The sequence below is a fragment of the Oncorhynchus mykiss genome, chromosome 27 (assembly GCF_057628025.1).
Source record: "Oncorhynchus mykiss isolate SJ-2025 chromosome 27, ASM5762802v1, whole genome shotgun sequence".
NCBI lineage: Eukaryota > Metazoa > Chordata > Actinopteri > Salmoniformes > Salmonidae > Oncorhynchus > Oncorhynchus mykiss.
The window spans coordinates 16640753-16658204 of NC_143048.1; the positions used below are offsets into that span (position 1 = coordinate 16640753).

The 17452-nt window shown below is 46.4% G+C and overlaps 1 protein-coding gene across 50 annotated transcripts in view; it reads right to left on the minus strand.

Annotated features, from left to right (window-relative positions):
- The window catches only part of LOC110507155 (pleckstrin homology-like domain family B member 1), a 96618-nt gene that overhangs the window by 9626 nt on the left and 69540 nt on the right, over positions 1 to 17452 (minus strand). For 8 of the 50 annotated variants that reach the window (XM_090224601.1, XM_090224602.1, XM_090224618.1 and 5 more), the window contains 8 exons: positions 16647 to 16775; positions 13902 to 14057; positions 11964 to 12074; positions 11449 to 11538; positions 2859 to 2975; positions 1989 to 2091; positions 1525 to 1617; positions 522 to 816 (listed from right to left, as the gene is read on the minus strand). In XM_090224601.1, coding sequence (XP_090080727.1) covers positions 522 to 816; positions 1525 to 1617; positions 1989 to 2091; positions 2859 to 2975; positions 11449 to 11538; positions 11964 to 12074; positions 13902 to 14057; positions 16647 to 16775 — 1094 coding nt within the window. Of the gene's footprint in view, positions 1 to 521; positions 817 to 1524; positions 1618 to 1988; positions 2092 to 2858; positions 2976 to 6243; positions 6385 to 6764; positions 6924 to 9221; positions 9342 to 10283; positions 10410 to 11448; positions 11539 to 11963; positions 12075 to 13901; positions 14058 to 16646; positions 16776 to 17452 lie in introns of all 50 variants that reach the window. The other 42 variants (XM_090224599.1, XM_090224595.1, XM_090224600.1 and 39 more) reach the window with 11 other exon arrangements.

Sequence of the window (17452 nt, forward strand, 5' to 3'; positions counted from 1 at the left end):
CAGACCAGTTTAGGACAGACAACCTGGTTTGGTTTCAGCAGACCATCTCAGGACAGACAACCTGGTTTGGTTCCAGCAGACCAGTTCAGGACAGACAACCTGGTTAGGTTCCAGCAGACCAGTTCAGGACAGACAACCTGGTTTGGTTCCAGCAGACCAGTTCAGGACAGACAACCTGGTTAGGTTCCAGCAGACCAGTTCAGGACAGACAACCTGGTTTGGTTCGGCTCAGTAGCGTACATTAAATATCCACCAGAATACTGACAACAGCTGAGCAGACACATAGGCTTATTTTGTCACTGTTAGACAGACAATAATGAATAATGAGCTGATACAAGACACAGCTTGACACCTGTGGTTACTTATCGGAGATTCCTTGGCATAAATTAGTCAGTATTTGTGTGGAATTTGTGTATCATGTAAGGCTGAGTGTTCCTCGCTCTGACCTGGACATGTCGGTGAAGTGTGTGTGTGTGTTCGAGGATATGCGTGTGGGGTGTGTGTCTGTACGTTTCTCTGACCTGGACATGTTGTCGGGGGAGCAGGCTGAGTTGTTGCCGGTGGAGACGCTGGTGTCCATGCTGTCAGAGCTCTCCAGACTCAGTGTGTCGTATGGCTGCTCGCCCGCCGGTGGCGGCTGGTGGTGCAGGATGGAGTGGTGCACCATGGGAGGGCCTTGGGCATGGGAAGGGGCATACTGGGTGTTGAGGTGGGTCTGAGAGCCGTGGAGCGCATCCCACTGGCACTGGGCCTCCACTGCAGCCCGCTGCTTCAGCTCAGCCAATCGACGCCGCTGCTCCTCGATCACCTGGTGGCCTGGGGGTGGAGGGAGAGGGAGGAAGTAGGAGGTCACAGCTGATCTGGGGGGTGGTTTCATCACGTCCAGGGATACCCCATTATGTCCCATGATGACAGTTCCAGGATGCATGGCAACACCCTCAGCATGCAGACACACATACTCACCCACTAACCAACTCAAACACACTCACATCCACTTGCCAAGAAAAAGGTCCTGATGATCAACGTCACCCGGCTATGAAGAGAGAATACCTAAAGATTGCCTGTGAGTCCATGTAATGTAGATACCACAGGTCAGCGACAGATGAAACCAGGCCCCACACATACATCAAACAAACATGTATAGTATGTGCTCGGTATTATCAAAAGCCCAAGCACAATTCAACCGGAAACACGTTTCCTCATCACCAAAGCCTCCTAAGTACATTAGCAGCATAAATACTAATACAAAATTATCCAGTAACCCAAGGAAGTCACCTTCAAGTTCAAACCCATGCTCGCTATCCATCATATAGCTGACAGATACCTCTTTTAAAAACAGCCGCAAAGTTAAAGAGGAACAACGGTGGCCCGACAGATGAAGAGCACTGCTTCTACCAAATGCATGCATTGTTGATTCTCAGCAGGGGGATGGAGACAGACAAGAACATGGAGAAGAAGAAGGATGGAGAGTTTATATGAGACGAACATCAGACTTTTAGGAAATTAACATGAGACCAAACCCACTCCCAGGCTCAGAGGTCTGTCTGTCTATCTGTCGGTCTGTGGGATTGTCCATGGTGGAGCAGGGAGACTCAGGCGTGGAAGGCAAGGAGGACTCTGTGACATGGAGAGTGGAGGACAGTAATGGAGAGAGGGATGGTTGGATGGAGGGACGGAAGGACAGGGTGACAGACAGGAGGACAACATGGTGGTTAAATCCGAGCTACAGGAGGGAAGCGTGGGAGGGGTCGTAACCGTGGAAGCAGAGACTGGGTGAGGGGGAAGTGGGGTGATGAAGACAGGGACGGGGTGTGGTTTCTCTGAAGCACGACAGGAAATCTTGAAAATGACAGACAAAACTTGGAGAGGACCATCTTAAACACATTATAACTATATTTATTCCATGTTGATGTTTACTGCTGAAACTCTCACCTCAGACCAGAACATGAGACAGAGTAGCCTGGTGAAAACCCCCAAAAGGTGGTTACCTTTCTGCTGTAAGGCTAGCGCTCTCTTGGTCTCTATGTCCTGCATGGTGGCAGCCAAGTTACGTGGCAAACTGCCGGTACTGTTGGGAACCATCAGTGGGCTCTAGAAGGACACAAAAGGAGGAGAGTGATTGATTTATTAAATTAATTCAATTAAATGAACAATGAAAAACATATACAGCAACATATCAATGCAATGGAAGTACACAAGTGACAAGCCATCAAGGTTTACACCAAAATATTGATTTCCAATGTGGTTGTCATTGACTGGCAGGCAAGGCCAAGAGCCAATAAGATATCCAGTGAATGGGACAGTATATAAACCATCATATGCTATGCATTTAAACTCTCGGTCTTGTTAGGTCAAATGTCAAATGTAATCTGATACTATCATGTAACACACAACACATAACAACCTGCCGTTGTTTACCAGTATGTAACCATATGCTAGGTCAAATCAGGTCGATCACCAGGTGACCTGAGCAAGATACATGCACTACATTCAGATTGATTGTGTATAAAGGGCATTATGTACTTTAGTCTTCCTCATAGAAACTTAACACAAACTATTATGATGAAGCTAGCTAGATTGCAAGTTTACAGCAAAGGGCTGCCTCAGAAGAGATCTGCACGAGCTACAAAATCCAGCCACAAACGTGACCTCCCTCCTACACCAGACCTTCTATTTAGTATTTTCATGTGGTTGTAGGCTTGTGTAGGCTGCAATTCGGCTTTTAGTTGCAAATGTGTGCTATTCAAATTAACCTTACATAAACCTCACATTATAATAATAGTTGATTACTACATGATCCGCTGAGGAGCCTACTACTAGCCAACCAAAAGAGATGGAGCGGAGGTGACGAGGTTTACCTTAGAGGTTGTGTTGCGTCCCAGTGTGGCAGCTCCACACTGCAGATGGGATCCGGAGCCTGCTTTGGGTTGATGTACCGTCTGTCCAGCATCACTGTCCAGCTTGGAGCGGAACACCTGGGAGGAGTGAAGATGGACCAGGATCAGCTATCAAACACAGTAAACTAATTGTTCGAGGTTACCCCGCACATAGTAAAACATGTATTACATTAAATGGAATTAGGAATATAAACTGTGATGCTTACTCAAAACTAGTCTGGTGGGAGATGCTATGAGAAGTAGAGTAGGGTACAAATACAAAAAATGTTGGCTTTTTTGGAGTTTCAAAGGAATTTCAATTCAACCTACATACTGACATTGATTGATATCTTTGAAATGTTAAAGCAGCCTACTTTTGGTGAGTGTACTTTAAATCACTACAGCTAGTACTGAGATATCAGACAGACAGAGACAGTGATTATTATGGCAGCACCAACAAAATGTCACGACTTCCGCCAGAGTCGGCCCCTCTTCTTGTTAGAGCGGCGTTCGGCGGTTGACGTCACCGGCGTTCTAGCCATCGCCGATCCACTTTTCATTTTCCATTTGTTTTGTCTTTGTTTTCTACACACCTGGTTTCAATTCTCGGCAGCACCATAGATCGCGTTCTACAAACCAGAAGAGTTCCTCCAGCGTCTCCACCAGCACCACCAGTCTCACCATGACTCACCCTTCCTTCACCCGTGCCCAGTGGGATTCGGCTCTCCCTCCCGACGGAGTATGATGGAACGGCGGCGGGTTGTCAGGGGTTCTTGCTCAAGCTAGAGCTCTACCTGGCAACCGTCCACCCGGCTCCTTCGGGCCGTGAGAGCGTGGCCGCCCTCGTCTCCTACCTCTCAGGGAAAGCCCTGGAGTGGGCCAACGCCGTATGGGGGGGAAGAAGTGGTGTTGGACCACTTCGAGGATTTCACCCGCCTCTTCCGGGCAGTCTTTTACCACCTGCCTGAGGGTAGAGTAGCGGGTGAACGTCTAGTCCACCTGAGGCAGGAGACGAGGAGAGCACAGGTGTTTGCGTTGGATATCCAGACCCTGGCTGCCGGCGCGGGATGGAACGACAGGGCCCTGATCGATCACTACCGGTGCAGTCTGCGTGAGGACGTCCGTCGGGAGTTGGCCTGCAGGGACACAACTCTTACATTCGACCAGCTGGTGGACCTGTCCATCCGGCTGGATAACCTTCTGGCTACCCGCAGACGTCCAGATCAGGGTCTGTTGGTTCCATCCCCAAGCACCACCGCTCCGACACCCATGGAGCTGGGAGGTGCTGCACTTAGGCGACCGGAGGAGGGGCCGCTCCATGCACTATCTGTGGCCGCAGAAGGCACACTGCCGGTCGGTGCTGGGGAGGTTCCTCTGGGAGTCGAGGCAGCAGGCAGGGCACTCTCGTGTCACCCCAGGTGAGTCGGCACCAGGCTCACCCAGAGCCCCCTGTTGCTCACATGGTTTTGTTTATTAATTTTCCTGAGTTTTCCCCGCATTCCCAGCATAAGGCGCTTGTAAATTCAGGCACAGCTGGGAATTTTATTGACAGATCTTTTGCCCATAGTTTATGGATCCACATTTTTCCTGTGGATATGCCCTTCCCTGTGCACGCCCTAGATAGTCGACCATTAGGGTCAGGGCTAATTAGGGAGGCCACCGCTCCCCTGAGCATGGTTACGCAGAAGGGTCACAAGGAGAGAATCAGTATATTCCTTATTGATTCTCCTGCGTTTCCCGTGGTGCTGGGCCTACCCTGGTTGGCCTGTCATGACCCCACTATTTCGTGCCAACAGAGGGCTCTCACGGGGTGGTCACGAAAGTGCTCGGGGAGGTGTTTAGTGATTTCCGACGGTGCTACTACAGTGGAAAGTCCAGACCAGGTCTCCACCGTGCGCATCCCCTCTGAATATGCCGATTTGGCTCTCGCCTTCTGTAAAAAGAAGGCTACTCTAGTTTAGTGCAAGAGGGGGTAGTGTGCAGACCTCACTACCCTCTGGATAGCCTTACGGTTGCGCACTATTTCTCCGGTGCGTCTGCACAGCCCAGTGCGTCCTGTGCCTGCGTCCCGCATCTGCAGGGCGAAAATAACCATCCAGCCAGGACGGGTTGTGCAGGCTCTACGCTCAAGACCTCCAGTGCGCCTCCACGGCCTAGTGTATCCGGTGCCTCTGCCTAGGACAGGGCCTCCTGTATGTCTCTCCAGTCTGGTGAGCCCTGTGGCAGCTCAACGTACCAGGATGCCCATACGTCTCCTCCCTCCAGTGATGATCCATGGCACGAAGCCTCCAGTGATGATCCATGGCAAGAAGCCTCCAGTGATGATGCAAGGCACGATTCCTCCAGTGATGATCCATGGCGCGACTTCCTCCAGTCCGGAGCCTCCAGAGATGGCCTCCAGTTTGTGGCCCGCAACGCGGGTGCCCAGTCCGGGACCCGCAACGAGGGTGCCCAGTCTGGGGCCCGCAGCGAGGGTGCTCAGTCCAGGGCCCGCAGCGAGGGTACCCAGTCCGGGGCCAGCAGCGAGGGTGCCCAGTCCGGGGCCCGCAGCGAGGGTGCCGAGTCCGGGGCCAGCAACGAGGGTGCCCATTCCGGGGCCTGCTACGAGGGTGCCCAGTCCGGGGCCCGCAACGAGGGACCCCAGTCCGGGGTCGGCGATGACGGTCCCCGCACCAGAGGTGCCACCAAAGTGGGGTGAGCCAGTGGTGGAGCGGGGTATGCGTCCTGCACCAAAGCCGCCACCGTGGATAGATGCCCACCCAGACCCTCCCCTATAGGTTTAGGTTTTGCGGCCGGAGTCCGCACCTTTGGGGGTACTGTCACGCCCTGACCTTAGAGATCCTATTTATGTCTTTATTTTTGATTTGGTCAGGGTGTGAGTTGGGGTGGGTATTCTATACTCTATTATTTGTATTTCTATGTTTTGGCCGGGTAGGGTTCTCAATCAGGGACAGCTGTCTATCGTTGTCTCTGGTTGAGAACAATACTTAGGTAGCCCTTTTTCCACCTGTCTTTGTGGGAAGTTGACTTTGTTTAGGGCACATAGCCTTTGAGCTTCACGGTTTGTTTTTGTAGTGTTTATTGTTTTGTTCGGCGTCTTTTTTCAAATAAAGAGAAAATGTACGCTCACCACGCTGCACCATGGTCCTCTCCTTTCAACAGCCGTGACAGGAAAACTAAATGCATGAGTGGCAGCAAGCCCAGGCAGACCATCGATGAACAATTAGCTCAATCAACAAAGCACACTGCACTTGAAAAGGCATTTTCATCGGAAGTGAGAACATGAAGACAGAACAGAAACAATGGAAGAGTAAAACATGGGGAGGAATAGAAAAGAGGAGGAGAAGGCAGCACCTCTGAGAATTACCTGCATAGGCCTGCGAGGGGAGAGAGATTTAGCTGGGAGAGGGGGGCAGAGATGGCTGCTCACCCCAGCAGCCATCGCCTCCTGGTACCACTGCTCTAAATCGAGAGTGGGGATTTGAGGCCTACTGCGCTCAGGCTGGTACTGGAGGGCCGCAGTGAAGAGTCCACAGTAAGAGAGGCAAATGACAGGATGGACAGCAGTGAGGCAAAGGACAGGATGGACAGAGCAAGGGAGTGGAGGAGGAAGAGAAATAAGAAAACAAAGCATTAATGAGCAAATAAGAGGATCTGGTAGTTTTCTAAATGTTATGTTTTTTTAATGTTAATTCTCATCTTCTTGAAACATCAGCAAATGCTGACAAATAGGTCTCTCAACGGAAAAAAACAGTTGAAATGAATGATGTCATTTCAACTAGCTTTGTCCACTGGGGTAGAGGAGTCATTTGGGCATCTTCACAGAAACGAGAGGTGGAGGAGAGATGGGTGAGAAGGAATAGAGAGAGAGAGAGACCAGACACACACCTCAACAGAGAGAGAGAGGGAGGAACCGTGAGGAACGGAGAGGCAGGAGAAGGCAGGGTCTCCCGCTCCTGACTGGAAGGGCCGGAGAGGAGAGGTAGGGGAGGACTCGACCTTCGGCATCCCAAAGATCTGAGTTAACTGGCCCACAGTCAAATACTCCTTTCATTCAGGGAGCCACATATAAACAGGCAGACAGGATGTCAAAGGGCAAACAGGGAAGATAGAGAAACACAGGCAGAGAAGGACACACGTCAACAGGGAGGAAAACAGAAGCTACAAGGACAGCATGTGAAATACATGTCAGTAAACCTGACTCTCATATGGATAGTCTTTCAATAATATCAACCCATTGTACCATCCAGACCTGGGTCAAATACATACAGTATGTCAAATACTTGAGCTGTGCTTGATTCAGTTTGCCTGGTACAATGGAACCAATGAAATAGTTCCAAAAGTGCAAGCTCCAAGCTAAATCAAGCTCACCTAAAATATACTGGCAAGTATTTGAATGTATATGACATACAGTGCCTTGCGAAAGTATTCGGCCCCCTTGAACTTTGCGACCTTTTGCCACATTTCAGGCTTAAAACATAAAGATATAAAACTGTATTTTTTTGTGAAGAATCAACAACAAGTGGGACACAATCATGAAGTGGAACGACATTTATTGGATATTTCAAACTTTTTTAACAAATCAAAAACTGAAAAATTGGGCGTGCAAAATTATTCAGCCCCTTTACTTTCAGTGCAGCAAACTCTCTCCAGAAGTTCAGTGAGGATCTCTGAATGATCCAATGTTGACCTAAATGACTAATGATGATAAATACAATCCACCTGTGTGTAATCAAGTCTCCGTATTAATGCACCTGCACTGTGATAGTCTCAGAGGTCCATCAAAAGCGCAGAGAGCATCATGAAGAACAAGGAACACACCAGGCAGGTCCGAGATACTGTTGTGAAGAAGTTTAAAGCCGGATTTGGATACAAAAATATTTCCCAAGCTTTAAACATCCCAAGGAGCACTGTGCAAGCGATAATATTGAAATGGAAGGAGTATCAGACCACTGCAAATCTACCAAGACCTGGCCGTCCCTCTAAACTTTCAGCTCATACAAGGAGAAGACTGATCAGAGATGCAGCCAAGAGGCCCATGATCACTCTGGATGAACTGCAGAGATCTACAGCTGAGGTGGGAGACTCTGTCCATAGGACAACAATCAGTCGTATATTGCGCAAATCTGGCCTTTATGGAAGAGTGGCAAGAAGAAAGCCATTTCTTAAAGATATCCATAAAAAGTGTTGTTTAAAGTTTGCCACAAGCCACCTGGGAGACACACCAAACATGTGGAAGAAGGTGCTCTGGTCAGATGAAACCAAAATGGAACTTTTTGGCAACAATGCAAAACATTATGTTTGGCGTAAAAGCAACACAGCTCATCACCCTGAACACACCATGCCCACTGTCAAACATGGTGGTGGCAGCATCATGGTTTGGGCCTGCTTTTCTTCAGCAGGGACAGGGAAGATGGTTAAAATTGATGGGAAGATGGATGGAGCCAAATACAGGACCATTCTGGAAGAAAACCTGATGGAGTCTGCAAAAGACCTAAGACTGGGACGGAGATTTGTCTTCCAACAAGACAATGATCCAAAACATAAAGCAAAATCTACAATGGAATGGTTCAAAAATAAACATATCCAGGTGTTAGAATGGCCAAGTCAAAGTCCAGACCTGAATCCAATAGACAATCTGTGGAAAGAACTGAAAACTGCTGTTCACAAATGCTCTCCATCCAACCTCACTGAGCTCGAGCTGTTTTGCAAGGAGGAATGGGAAAAAATGTCAGTCTCTCGATGTGCAAAACTGATAGAGACATACCCCAAGCGACTTACAGCTGTAATTGCAGCAAAAGGTGGCGCTACAAAGTATTAACTTAAGGGGGCTGAATAATTTTGCACACCCAATTTTTCAGTTTTTGATTTGTTCAAAAAGTTTGAAATATCCAATAAATGTCGTTCCACTTCATGATTGTGTCCCACTTGTTGTTGATTCTTCACAAAAAAATACAGTTTTATATCTTTATGTTTGAAGCCTGAAATGTGGCAAAAGGTCGCAAAGTTCAAGGGGGCCGAATACTTTCGCAAGGCACTGTATGTACAGCATTTCATCCAGGTCTGGTACCATTATCCTCAAAATTCTCATTCTCAAATCAGTAATGCAGAGGTTAGTTGAGCTGATTATAACAAGGACAGGGCCATCTAGCAGAAAGCCAATACACCAGTATGTAAGTACAGTAAGCTACCTACAAGAGGACAACTAGAGAGAAGAGCAACAGGTAAAGAATGAAAATATGGACTGATAAGTAGAGAATAGAGTGAGACAGAGACAGGGAGAGACAGAGAGAGAGAGAGGTAGGAAGTGATGGAGAGAGTGATAGAAAGAGAGAGCAGTGGTACCTCGCAGGGGACAGCTGTGTCTAGGATGAGCGAGAGGCCGTGCTGAGCAGTGGTGGTGAGTTGGGTGTCATGGCAATCTCTCCCATACATCCTATAGACATCCGAGAGCTTCATGTACTCCTGAGAGCCAACGCAACGCAAACCAAACAGGACAAGAGGCCATGAGCTCACTCCATGACACGTCCTTTTCATAATATGCATACTCATACACACACGGATGTGCACCCATTTCACACACAAGCATATAATATACGTACACTTTACAACCACCTAAGACAAGCTGCTGCTTTATCTTGTGTTTTTAAAACATAAAACACATATGTGTGAAAAACATGAACAACTACATGAACGGAATACATAAGGAGCACAGCATCTCTCTACCCTGTAATTTCCCACAATTCCCGAGGGCATCACATCGGGCTGGAGAACTGCAAACACGCTGCGAAAGAATAGACTAACAGTGACGTCAACAAGCTCTCGCCATCTTCAAAGGACAGCAAAACGCTAATTGAGAGAAGTGTACTACACAAACCAAACAGAATAGTACACTTCAATGAGAGACAAAGCACCATGCATGTGAGCCTCTGGCTAAACCGTCACACAAACACAGCATCCTCACACCCCAGTTGTAGCATGAGTTGTTTATGCTTTTGCCCATTCTAAAAGTTGAAGAGACACATCAATTAAAATGGCAACAGTTAATCCAGCAGACCAAGTATTTCATAAAGACAAACAATGACGACATTCAAATCAGTACTGTATTTCAAGGGCCTCACAGGATGACCAAATGTGTTTTTAAGCTACATATGGGGGGCGGGGTGCAATTTGCTGGGAGTCATTGGGGGTAACAAGACAGAACTCACGCAGACCTCTTAAAGGCCCACTCCTTAATTAAAAAACAACAACAAAATGGCAACCTCGCACCTTGGTTTCCTATAAAGCTGTAAATATCACAGAGTGGGCCTTTAAGTGTTGGGCAAGACACACTGTGCATAGGGGGGTTACAGTGAGTGAGCTCAGGTGTCATGCAGGAACAGTTACACTGACAGTTAATCTGGTTACCTCTGTCGGGCTGCCCCCTGGGTATAACTGAAAGGAGGAGCTTAAAAAGAAAGCAGCGGGTCGGCAGAGAGGATGCTGGGAGTGGGAGTCCTCTAACAGGTCAATCTCGCTGATATGGAGCACTTCCTGTTTCAACAGGGACAGTCAGGGGCACTGGTCTCAGCTCCAGCTCCAGTTGCTGTACTGTACAGTTACTGTTTATGCCCCTCTAAACTACACAAGTGTCAATACAGTATTGGGGTAAAAACTGTCAATCACAAAAGGGTCAAACATAGGTGTTACTGCACATTGAGTGCCCTTGTATGGGTTATATTCAGTTTAATTGGTCTAGTTTACAGTGATCTAAATGAATATCATTGTTGAATATCCAATTCAACAATGAAACTGATAGCCATCTCATGTAATGAACGTGGTCTAAATGCATAAGAATGCAGGTTGATAGGATATGTTAGAATTGGACGAGGGTTTAGCACCAGACTAATCGGTTCATGTTTTCAGACTAAACCACACAGCCCACGGATTCAGTATCTCGCTGGCCTGAGTTGAGATATGTACAATCCATCATCAAAGTGCAGATGTTTCCAATCCAAAAGAATATGTCTGTCGGATCTGAATTATCAGATCAAACCGGTCTTACTGATGTGATCAGCTGCATCTAACTATCCGAACGCAATGTAAATAAGGCCATACTTCACAAGCGGACACCACATTGTGTTAAACACAGTAAATAAATGGTTACTCTGGCACGCCAGTGGTAGAACAAGCACACACTAGACCTACACCGCATGTAAAAACAGAGAGATATACCAAGTTCTATTCATCAGTCAAACATTCTACCATCTCAACTATGAAAACCATCAAATTCCCCTTAAAGCCACAGTCTAATTGTGTAACTTTAAATAATTCATTGAGGACAACGGATGTATCATAGAAATCCAGTATCCTTAGACTACTATTTGCATGTGAAAATGTAATGGAGGCCATTTGCTCCATTGTTAACATCTTTAGTGGTGGTCTTTGTTAGTCTTTGCCAGTATACACAAATTAAGGAGTGTGGCTTTAGACAAGTGATCAGAGCGGAGGTCCGTTCATATATCTGCGTCATGGTAGATAACTGTCCTTGGCGGTGTGACCCCTGAAAGACCGTAAGATAAACCCCCCTCACCTCTTTCATGGTGCTGGAACTCTTAGGGAAAGTCCTTCCTCCTGTAAGGCTGAGGTACCTCTTCTCCAGGGCCGATAGTCTCTCTTTCTCCTAGAACACAGAGACACCAGAACACATAAGTATCGGACTCTGTCCTGACTATGGATTGCCATAGTTTCTTCACCAAATTAAAAAATGTTCCACTTGCAGAAAAGCTGGGGACAAGGCAGCACATACGCCGAGATTGAAAGTGAAATGTCGACAAATGGGAAAAACGCCAACAAGCTCTTAGTTAATAGACTTAATCTGAGGCGGCTGGCATGGCACAATGCCCTTCATTTGGTGATGACTTTGTGTGCAATTCTCACATTGTCAAGCAAGACCAGAGAGTGATAATGATTAGATTCTAATTATATTCATTTTCAAAGTGGTTCCATGGGAATCACCAGTCCATTTACAAAAAACAGAGTAATAACCAACCAATGTGTAGATTGTAGTGGCTGCTGGGCCAGATATAGACTGTATTGTAATGTTACCTTATGGAGCATCTGCAGGGTAAGGTTCCTGTCCTTAGCCAGCTTGTCACACTCCTGAGACGCCTGCTGTCCCAGCTGACTGGCCTGGCCTTCCAGAGCTGCCACCTTGTCCTGGAAGAAAACATGTTTAAAGAGTTATTGATGAATTAAAGGGGTACTCAGCAAGATAACTTTAAATTGAGAAAATATACACTACCATTCAAACGTTTGGGGTCACTTAGAAATGTCCTTGTTTTTGTCCATTAAAATAACATCAAATTGATCCAAAATACAGTGTAGACATTGTTAATGTTGTAAATGTCTATTGTAGCTGGAAACTGCACATTTTTTATGGAATATCTACATAGGCGTACAGAGGCCCATTATCAGCAACCATCACTCCTGTGTTCCAATGGCATGTTGTGCTAGCTAATCCAAGTTGATCATTTCAAAAGGCCAATTGATCATTAGAAAACCCTTTTGCAATTATGTTAGCACAGCTGAAAACTGTTGTTCTGATTAAAGAAGCAATACAACTGGCCTTCTATAGACTAGTTGAGTATCTGGAGCGTCGGCATTTGTGGATTCGATTACAGGCTCAAAATGGCCAGAAACAAAGAACTTTCTTCTGAAACTCGTCAGTCTATTCTTGTTCTGAGAAATGAAGGCTATTCCATGCGAGAAATTGCCAAGAAACTGAAGATCTCGTACAACGATGTGTACTACTACCTTCACAGAACAGCTCAAACTGTCTCTAACCAGAATAGATAAAGGAGTGGGAGGCCCCGGTGCACAACTGAGCAAGAGGACAAGTACATTAGATTGTCTAGTTTGAGAAACAGACGCCTCACAAGTCCTCAACTGGCAGCTTAATTAAATAGTACACGCAAAACATCAGTTTCAATGTCAACAGTGAAGAGGCGACTCCGAGTTGCAAAGAAAAAGCCATATCTCAGACTGGCCAATAAAAAGAAAATATTAAAATGGGCAAAAGAATGCAGACACTGAACAGAGGAAGATTGGGAAAAAGTGTTATGGACAGACAAATCCAAGTTTGAGGTGTTCGGATCACGAAGAAGAACATTTGTGAGATGCAGAAAAAAATGAAAAGATCCTGGAGGAGTGCTTGACGTCATCTGTCAAGCATGGTGGTGGCAATGTGATGGTCTAGGGATGCTTTGGTGGTGGTGAAGTGGGAGATTTGTACAGGGTAAAGGGGATTTTGAAGAAGGAAGGCTATCACTCCATTTTGCAATTCCATGCCATACCCTGTGGATGGCGCTTAATTGGAGACAATTTCCTCCTACAACAAGACAATGACCCAAAGCACAGCTCCAAACTATGCAATAACTATTTAGGGAAGAAGCAGTCAGCTGATATTCTGTCTATAATGGAGTGGCCAGCACAGTCACCGGATCTCAACCCTATTGAGCTGTTGTGGGAGCAGCTTGACCGTAGGGTACGGTACGTAAGAGGTGCCCATCAAGCCAATCCAACTTGTGGGAGGTGCTTCAGGAAGCATGGGGTGAAATCTCTTCAGATTACCTCAACAAATTGACAACTAGAATGCCAAAGATCTGCAAATGGAGGATTCTTTGACAAAAAAAAAGTTTATAACCTTGTCAACGTCTTGACTATATTTCCTATTCATTTTGCAACTCATTTCATGTATGTTTTCATGGAAAACAAGGATATTTCTAAGTGAGCCCAAACTTTTGAATGGGAGTGTACACTACACTCAAAACAACGCAGTGATCATGTATCATGTCTTTGTCAGGTATCCCCACCAACACCATTCTTGATGTGAATGATCATACTATTTACACTCAACCTGTAAAGGCATTTTGCCATCATCAGAAATGAGCTAGATTCTCTGACAGACATTCATATTCACAGCTCCAGATATGATGAAGGGTTGCCAGAATTGATAGGAGCAGCCATTGTGGTCCAGTCCATTACCTTCCTCTTGGCCATGCTGGTGTGGTACTCGGCCCTCTCCTGCAGCAGCTGCTGGCTGATGGTCTCCCTCTCCTCCTCCAGGCTGCTTTCCCTCTCCAGCTGCTGGAACTCCAAGTCCTCAAACTGTTTTGTCTCTGACTCCAAGGTCTCGCCCTCCTGTTGAACCCCACACAGAGCCCATCACAATGGGTCACAACCACACCAGGCCTCAGCCTCCTATAATATACAGTTTTCACACTGCTGAGCCGAGCCGAGCTGTATTTGGCCTGCCTGTTCACGCATTCCTCATAGAAAGCACAATGTGTTTAGAAAATACCTGAGCCAGCAGAGTCTGGTGTGGGTTGGCACAATAGTGTGAAAAGGGTTCTAAAGTACCAACAACTACCAACCCCAAGAGACAGACAGCCCCACCACACCCCACAAGGTCACCACAGGGTCAGGCCAACCCCCTCCGCCCCCTTGACACTCTCCAATGACCATGCTCCTCAGCCACGGCGGTCAAGGCCCAAGCCAAGCCAGCACAACCAGGGGTGATAGGCCACGGAATGAATGTGCTTCAAGTCCAGAGTAGACTGCATGGAGGTTCTATCTAACGATTAGTGGAGTTCTGTTTAACACTCTGACTACGTTGATCATGCTTTGATAGATTTGAATATTATGTTATTTGGGTTAACTTTGCCATTAGACTCTCTCTTCATTGTATCCTAGGTTCCTAACTATGCCACCAATGGAGAAGCACCATAACATTATGAAAATGTTGTGGTATACAGCAGCAACAACAATCAATATTACATGCATATCTGGAGGAAACTGCCTCATTGCGAATCTCATTGGTTGAAAGATTTTATAGCCCAGTAGGTTGATTGAATGGTGACAAGCAGTCTTCTCTGCTGCACTATCTATCTATATGTTACAAAAGGTAATACTGTGCTTTTACTCTTGTAATACTAAAGTACTTATACAGTACTATCTTCTATACTGAATTGTATAGCTGATTTGCATGTGAGAACCCAACTGAATGCCTTGATCCTTTACCATAAACCGAAGAAACCCACACAGAGATGTGAGGACTTTGCAGGGGGAAAGACAAGGGCCTGCCCTTGCTGTCAGTTCATCAGAGCGTTACTGACGTTGACGAGAGAAGGCTCATGTCAACACTGACATCTTCAGGCCCTCTGTGTTTGGAGAGCAGGCCACTCAAGAGCCTCTGTCGCACTTCTGAAGAATGTCTACAGCAAAGCAGGGTCGTGTTCATCAGTGTACGCAACGGAAAATGTTTTGTTTATTTTTGTCCAGGTGGACCCCCCCCCCCCCCCCCCCGTTTCAGTTAAATTTTCCTCCATTCGGTGCCTAATGAACATGACCCAATGAGACGTACAAGGCGCCATTTGCAAATGTAGAAGTATACAAAATGTATTATATCTGCTTTCTGTCCTGTAACGAAGGGAAATTGCATAGCAATTGTTCTCATGTCAAGTCGGTCAGCCAATATGTCATGCTACTTTACGTGGATAGGACAGCAAAGTGACTAGAGCTAACGTGCAAAATGTAATTGGCTGATAAACAGTTGCACTGCCTGACAAAATGTAAAATACATTTTCTATGGACTGACTTTTCAGAGAGCTGACGATATAAAACATTATTCAGACACAAAACAAACCCATTTCCATTTAGAGGAAAGACATGAAAAGAGAGTAGGACAGGGAGTGGAAAGTGTCTACATTAATAGATTAGTAAGCAGTTATTAAGGGGTAATAAGCCATCACTAATCAAGAAGAGAGGGAGGGATGCTTCCAGATGCAGAAACTGTATCAACCAGACAGACAGCACACACACCTCTGTGTGAAATGCCTACAACGCACATACGGCCCAGAAATCACCACAATGCAGCACCTCGCCCCAAAGTCATCAGGAGCCATATTGACACTCCTTCTGATTGCTCAGAGGCAAAGCACATCGTTGTGGCGGAGAGAGGAGAGGGGAAATTCCAGCAGCTTGTGGCATTAGCACATAGGAGAAGGGCATAAGACAGGATTTTCATACGTGCAGAGTGCAACAGGTCCCGGCTAAAGGGGTAAAGGTCCCAGTAACAGTATCTGAAGAGGTATGCACCAGGTCTTATGATACCAAGATAGTGTTTTGCATACTATGCAGCAATCACCGACCGGCATCTGGCATAAACATTACAGGCAGGTTTCCCAGACACAGATTAAGCCTAGTCTAGTCCATGTAGAATCTCCATTGAGCATACTTTCTAGTCCAGGTCTAGGATTAATCTGTGTCCAGGAAACCTACCCTAGATCTGTATGCCATCTTCTTGGATGTTACGAACATTTTTCAGTGTTCATCATAGAATTTGAATTCCAATTCCGTTTCTTTGGCCGTCAAGTGCAGCCTTCTATGCACTTTATCCAGGAGATCAGTAGACATTACACTTGTAAATAACTTTATCCAGGAGATCAGTAGACATTACACTTGTAAATCCGTCAGTACACCACTTCAGCTTTTCCTGAAAATGCTATTCTATTACTGGGTACTTCAATAATCTGGAGGTAAGTATACGCTAATTGTGATGTGGCTCTGCTGGAATTTCCCTTCAAAATGTTGGATTGGTGTAGCTCAGAGGCGAGGGTGGAGGAAATGGGTGGGTGTGTGGAGGGGTACAAGGGCTGGGGGGACACTGCCTGTCTCTGGGTCTCAGGGGTGGTTGGGGGTGGTGGTCTTGGTGGTAGATTGACGACTGACCCTTTTGAGCTGTTCGTGTAACTGCTCCCTCAGTGACTCGGGGCAGTTATGAAGCTGGTTCTTCAGCTCACTGTAGCCCTCCTGGAGGCTCGCCAGGGCGCGGCGCTCTGCGTCAACATTTGCCCTCTCCTAGAAAGAGAACACACCGTCCGGGTGGGAGGGAGGAGAGGAAGGGGGGGGACGGACAACAGAGAGAGAAAGCAACAAAAAAAAAACACTTGCTCAAATCCACGCCATGCAAAAAGCTTCCGATGTTAGAGGTCACAACAGTGGATAAGCCAGATAAGCCAGAGGACGAGGGACATGGGGCATCTGTGGAGTTTATAATACTGTGAATTCAATCCCCAGTGACTAACTTTAAAAGTGCTGGACTGCAGGGCACAACACTGAAAACATAAAAAAAAAAAATTGCAATGGAAAGCAAAAATGTCAGTTTCTTATTGGACAAGTCCAGGTACATTCTCCTTGTTTAAGTCAGTTGTTTTCCCCTTTCGGTGCCTAATGAATACGACCCAGGCCTCAAACAGGTCTGAACAGACTTCTTGTTCCCAGACATTTCCAAGCTGCAGGGTTCGATGCTCATGATAACACTGGTCTGCGATGGAACGGGAGATTTTGCTATTTGATCAAACATGAAATAGTTTCTGTTTTGGCTAAGCTGTGGTTGTTTTTTCACTTCACTACTTTGAGTGGTGCCTCTCTTTATCATGTGGCTTGAATTTTTTATTAAATAATAATAATAATTGGCCTATCCAGATTTTCATGTGACTTTGGTATTAATACTTTAGGTCAGTCCAGTTAGTTTC